The sequence below is a fragment of the Austrofundulus limnaeus genome, unplaced genomic scaffold (genome assembly GCF_001266775.1).
Source record: "Austrofundulus limnaeus strain Quisiro unplaced genomic scaffold, Austrofundulus_limnaeus-1.0 Scaffold367, whole genome shotgun sequence".
Lineage (NCBI taxonomy): Eukaryota > Metazoa > Chordata > Actinopteri > Cyprinodontiformes > Rivulidae > Austrofundulus > Austrofundulus limnaeus.
In genome coordinates this window covers 404208-410904 of record NW_013952769.1, presented here as the reverse complement: position 1 = coordinate 410904, position 6697 = coordinate 404208, and the positions used below count along the sequence as shown (strand labels likewise).

Below are 6697 nucleotides of genomic sequence, written 5' to 3'. Positions count from 1 at the left end.
GTGTGTGTGTGTGTGTGTGTGTGTGTGTGTGTGTGTGTGTGTGTGTGTGTAGGGGTCAACAGGGAAAGAAAGTGGGGGTTTCCTTTCTCCTCTCTAACATACGTTGCTAGACATAGAACACGATGTCCTTGTTATTAAAACAATGCATTAAATGCTACATTATGTTTTTTTATTTRTCCAAAAGATAAATCAAAAGTTATGGTCACTTCTTTGTGTGCTCACTTTTTAAAACCTCTCTGTTCTGATTTGTACTTTTTAGGTCCTGTTTGTTKTATTTAAATGTCTCTAATCAGTGAAGTTAACTTGCTCTGCCAGCCAATGAAGCTTTCAAAGTGATTCTCGCATTAAATAATTTGGAGTAGCACCTTTTTAACATCTGAGAATGATTAGACACTTTTAAATATTTGCTCTTTTTTATGACAGCTTGTATAACTTGTGAGCAGCTCGCTCTTGTTAAGTGGCCAGAGGGAGGAGACATCTAAAGTTTATGTAGTTGTTCCCACCTTTAAACGTACATTTTTCTGTTCAGATGAAGCTTGCCCTTCTATTCCTCTTTGCTTTACATTCCTAAGTGTTGAACTCAAGCCTTAAAGGAATATTCCAACCATTGTAAGGTGGAGTTCGGTGTGAACATTATAAATGGTATCTTACCTGTTGTAGATGGCTCTTTGAGTGACCTCAGCACTCTCGACTCGTTTCGTCTTGCAGGCTTTTTTTTTCTTTTACTTTTATTTTTTATTGATTTTTGCAAAATTAAACAGAATAAAATTAAACATAAAATAAGAACAAACTTCCAATCAGGGGTAAACCTTTCTCACCCAAAGTCCCTGTTGACAGGCTGAGGGGTTAATCCAGGGCTATTCAACTGGCGGCCCGAGGGCCACAACCGGCCCGCGAGTGACCAAAGTTCYGCCCGCCAWTTGGTTTATTCATCTCTTAAGCCCAAACCCCCAGTTTTCTACTTTAATTACTCTTAGTTCTTTTAGTTAAACATAGACATGTTTGGTATCTACAGAAACGTCAGAATCTTGGCTAGAAGTTGGTAAAAACCTTTTCTATAAACACTCAAGACAGTTAAAACTACAAGCAGTTGAAGATAAAATGATGAAAGTGAAAATAAAATTGGTTTAAAAATTTGGCAAGTCAGAGATGTTAAAATAATATTTGTGTCAAACAGGGGGCATAATMTGTTCTTTTTGTTTTTGATAATGTTTAATTATCACTACCTTTATAGGGCTCTATATGTTGTATTCATGATTAAATGCAGCAAAATAAACTAATTCAAAGGTAACTTATCTTTGTAATACTTGGTTTATTTACATAATAACTTTAATTGCTGGATGTTCGGCCCCTCAGCTGTTGACCGTCAGTAACTGGCCCCCGGAGAAATGTAGTTGAATAGCCCTGGGTTAATCTCTGCAAAGAGAGCCCCTCTCTGGAGTTGAGGRGCACCATTTCGCCACATTTGGCCCGCGGGCCCCACTTTGGGCTCCTCTGTCTTAAAGGCATTGAATTCARTAACCAAAAAATAAGGGCTTAAAGTGTCTTAAACCAGTCTTTCAGAGGGTTTACACATTGTAAGGATGACTGTTATTTGACTGTAATTTGTAACAGTTATTGATTTAAAAAAAATCACCAAATGCCTCTCACGACTAGTCGTTTTGTCCTAAAATAAACATATGGGTAAAATTGTCACTGAATTTTATTTTCACATTTGTGTTTATTGTGAAGTTGGTCTTAAATTTAATTTCAAGTGGCATTGAAGAGGCCAGTTTATTTAAACTGATTTAAAACCCCCACACGTCATAAAAACTGTACTCAAGTCAGAACAAGGCCTGTCATGATGGGCAATAAATTAATTAATCACATGATAAATTAAACAGAGGTTGATCATTTTCATTTGCTTGTTTGTTTTCTTGATGTCCCCCTCTTTTCTACTCGTCAGCATTAGGGTTGGGCAATATTGGCAAAAAAATTGATCACGATTACTTGTGGTATTTAGCCGATAACGATTAATTTGACGYTTAARCCRCCGGAGTCCCTGGACACCCTTATGTCCTAGTCACATGACCAATTTATAGGGAGAAAATTGGCTCTTCGTAAAAAGCTGTTCCAATTTGTGTCAAAATTACAGACTTCAGGRTATACATCAAACTTTAAATTGTGTTGATAGATAAATAAATTACACAACTTTTTTAAATGTTGGTCATATTTGAAGCAGAGAGGAGCACCAAGCGGTTAGTCTGCCGGGTGGCATTAATCGTATTAATTAAYTGCCAAAAATTAATTGATTAATGTTTTTCTGACGATTAATTGCACATGATACGATTATGCCCAACCGTAGTCAGCATAGAGCGGAGTGAACTCTGGAGTCAGGTCTTTGCCAGTTGCATGGTCTCGTACTTCTTTAGCCTCAGAGCTAGAGGAGTGTTAGTGATAGTTTTTTTTAACACCACGTAAATAAAATAAATAAATTGCACAGGCTTGGATAGAGGTGAGTAGGGATGTTACAGCTTCAGTAGCTGTTGTGTTTTCACAAACTTTGCACCCGGTCCGTCCGTAACTTTACATAATTTTCATAAACTGTTGTAAACTTTGTAAGTGGCATGCAGGTGACCGCAGTTATTTTATGAATCCAGAGAAAGACGAARACAGGATAAATTGCACCGTCATGGATGGAGGAGGTGGGAAGTGATTTTACWGCTTCAACAGCTGCTGTTGTGTGTTTTCACATTCTGTTAAAATAAACACACTAAACTACACCTTAACTYTGAAATCCAAACACAATATCTCAAATATTGTTACTTGCTGTCTTTCCATCACCACTGAACTTCCTTTGACTTCTGCATAGATTTTTTGGTGCTTGACAAATACGTTTGAGCCTCAATCAGAAAAGCCATTGGATTTTGTTTGTTTGTTTGTTTGTTTGTTCGGTGGGAATGGGGGTGAAAACGATGGGAGATAGGTGTGTTTTCTCCATGAGACTGCCCGTCTGCCTGCAGCTTTGCTCATTAGAAATCACATGATAGAATCCCTGACATGACATGAAAGTGATTACATTAAAAGTGACTGTTAGATCAGCTGTTAGCTCATCAGTCCTGTTAGAATCAAAAACAACTATATCTATGGACATATCTCAGTTCAGTAGCTTTCTGCAGCAGGTAAGATATTAATTGTTCAGAACTTCTCCACAGAGCCCCACTTCATAATGGCCAAAGCATTCCTTTGAATCTCAAAACGACCTGCAGCATGAAAGGAGTTTCCTGACAGGGTCCAGAGTTGCCTGAACATTTCTAGGATCATTTGTGAGCGTTTCACTGTGTCAGCTCTTCACTGTGTCTCTTCTCTTTTCCTTGGACATGGTTTCCACAGGAACCCCTCCACGGCTTTCTACCAGGCCTTCCAGTCTGGAAGCAGATTAAGAGACCCAAAGGTCCGCACTGATAGGTACAGTACTCCGCTGGATTGGACCGGGCAGGCCTGAGGAGTGTAACAATGTGTGCAGTGTTCAGTAGCAGCGAGCTTTGCTTTCTACTCATGCATGGATTGAGTTTAAGCCCGGCTACACGTGCAGGATTGACCTGTAGACAAGATTCACCTTTCTGTCTCTCCAGCCTCTGCACAGCCTTTTTATGCTTTTAGTGACAATATCATCACTTAGATTCTGTTTTGCCTGGGCATTATTTTAATAACTTAGATTTCTGCAGATATATGGATCAGTTTAATTGCTGCAAACTGTAGGTTTAAAGATTAACAATAGAACAGTGTAAACACAAAATCCAATCATTAAAAAAATCAGTTTCTTTGTGTTAAAGTGAGTCCTTAAGAGCCTTTTTTTTCCAGCAAACATTTGTACCAAAGAGCTGCATGAGCAAATTTCAGGAGAACGGAGCTATAAACTGATGAAAGGAGAAGTTAGGACAAGAAGAAAAGAGTTTGTGTGTTTTGCTCTTGTGAAGATGGCAGATCAAACAGGTCCTCTCTGACAGGGAGCACAACATCAGACTCCGAAGGCCCTCGTGGCCTAATCTGTTTCATGAAAACTTGATTAGCTACGACTCGTTTCAGTGCAGAGTCTGCAGTCTTCATGTTTGGCAGCTGCTAGCAAGTTTGACCAGAGACCAGCTGGGTTTTGCTTCTGCACTAATTATAGACTGCCTCTGCTAGAAGCATTTATCAGAGAGAGACTGAACAGATGCTGGCACGTTGGTCAACGGTAAGTTTAACTGTCTCTCTCTAGTTTTTAACCCCCTCTGCACACAGCTCCTGGAAAACTGAATGGTTTGAGTAGAAACTGGTGAGTTTGTAGGTCGCTGCTTTTTTTTCACCAACAAACTGTTTTGCAAAATCATTCAGGACTTCACAGGTGCAGGTTTAACTTATTTATAGATTTTCATTTATTGAATGAGAGGAAACCAAAAGACATTCTGCCCCTTACGCTTTCTAAAAGACTCACCCAGAGCTGTAAAAACACACTGTAGATTTTTATTTAAAGATAACTCATTAAATGTTTTTGAAATACTACATATAAGAACTATTGATTATGTTAAAAAAATTAAAGACTGTTATTTATTGGCAGTTTTACACACCTGTTCATAAAATGTAAACACTGAGCTGTGCAGTTTTTTATGAGTCCTGTCTAATTGTGAAAAATTATTAATATAAGTATCCCACTGAGAAACWATAAAGCTTAGCAATTTAATAAACTGTTTAATAAGAGCAGGGTTGTGCAATAAGTTATGATTAATCACATCTCTCAAGCAGTTTCTTTTTATTGCCACAGTGACTTGTTTTTAAAACATACTTCCAATGACAAAAGTGCAAAAGCTGCACTTGGTTTCTTCCCCCTTAGCAACTTGCTACAGAAGTGTTAAAATGTTTGCTTTTACCCCGGATTTACACTACATGCATCTCCGCTSCGCTGCGCTGCGGTGCGCAGGTCGCAGCTGTTCATTTGTGTCTCAATTTATACAGCCTATTTATTTATTTAAATAATTAAATATATATATATATATTACTTAGCATGAAATTTGTTTCTTTTATCAATGATAAATTTTAAATTTATGATTAAATGCAAAGAAATAAATAAAAAAATGAAATAAAAATAAATTTAATAAATTTCTGTCCCTAAGCTGTTGGCTTTAATTAACAGATCAATTTAGTTGGATAGCACAGTATTAATGTCTGAAAATAAGCTGCTTAAAGTCAGCATCAACCATAAATTAAATAATATTCCTGTATTTATTTCAGATTTAGTCAGTCGTACACTTAGTTCTTATCAGTGTTTAAAAGAGGATAAGTTATAACTCTGTTTAGTCAAAGTTAAACATGAAACATCAAAGTTCATTACAAGTGGCCCTTCYAGGGCCACCATYAAGCRCATGTGYCCCTCGGTGAAAATGAGTTTGACAGCCCTGCTTTAGAGCCACGTTTGTCRAGTGGGGCTTGATTCAGTGTTATTCCTGTGGAGCTGATTTTATTCATCATTACATTTAAATACCAGAGAAAGTGCTTAGCCTCTAAATCAGAGGTCTTCATCTCTGTTCCTCATGACCCTCTGTCCTGCTTTAGTTGTTGCCCTGCTTCAGCACACCTGGTTCAGATAATTAAATTACCTCAGAATGTCATCAAGTTTAGCAGGTCATTTCACTCAGGTGTGTTGAAGCAGAGGAACATCTAAAACATGCAGGGCAGTGAGTCATGGGGAGCAGAGTTGGAAGACCTTTGATCTAAATTGTGTGACTGATGCAGGAATGTCTTCAAAACAGTCCTTTCTTGTGGTGCCCTTCATGTGAGACCATAAGTGAGTGACAGGAAATGAAACTGCTTTTAGAGGAATAAACAGCCGACACGCCATCGCAGCCTCTAACTGTACAAACACACAAATAATCAGGCTACATCCTGCTTCAGCTACTTTGGTTCAAATGTAAARCAGTGGCTGAACATAAAGTTTCTAAGCTGCTCCACAGCAGGAGTGATTACCACAGGGTGACATCGTACGATGGCACACTCCACTGTCCTCTCCTTATTCCTGTGGTGTTGTGGATACACTTCCTTAGAAGTGTTTGTTTTGTCTCCATGGAAGCGGGGACAACTAAGAATTTGTTTGGGATGATGTGTTTTGGTAGATCTGGGTGTTGTTGACCCARAATCAGCCAGTTTTCTTTTGGGACCATTTCTGAGGAGGTGCTGAAGTCATGGAAGAGGTTGTAAAAGTGAGGTGACAAAAAAAAGGTACTGAAAGGTCTGTTTTAAAAGTGTTTTAGAGATTTATTCAGAAATGATTTGCTCCTTCGTAGTCACACACACACAGGGCTTTACTGTCTTTGTGTGGACTTGTGTCGAKTTCTATTGATTTCTACAGCCTAACCCTGATCCCTAAATCACCTCAGGACCTAACCCRCAACCTAAGTCWYTRCACACCTTASTCCTWACACAAAAATGGTCACTGTGTGGACCAGGGAACATGTCCTCACAAAGATGGTCTAATGTCAATATACACTACCTGGCCAAGAAAAGGTCACACTCTAATATTTAGTTGGACCTTTATCTTTGATTATGACACACATTCTCTGTGTCTTTGTTTGATAAGCTTTTAATGTCACCAGATTTATTTCATCCAGTGTTGCATTAATTTTCACCAAGATCTTGCATTGATGATGGTAGAGTCTGACCTTCTCCAGCACATCCCAAAGAT

At 38.4% G+C, this 6697-nt stretch overlaps 1 protein-coding gene across 2 annotated transcripts in view; it reads left to right on the top strand.

The window, feature by feature from the left end:
* The window catches only part of LOC106528276 (TSC22 domain family protein 2), a 50271-nt gene that overhangs the window by 26731 nt on the left and 16843 nt on the right, over positions 1-6697 (top strand). Inside the window, exon 2 of one of the 2 annotated variants that reach the window (XM_014023410.1) lies at positions 3373-3447. The exons of the other annotated variant lie outside the window; for it this stretch is intronic. Within the exon in view, the coding sequence (XP_013878864.1) occupies positions 3373-3447 (75 nt within the window). The remainder of the gene's footprint in view (positions 1-3372; positions 3448-6697) is intronic. 2 annotated transcript variants of the gene reach the window in all.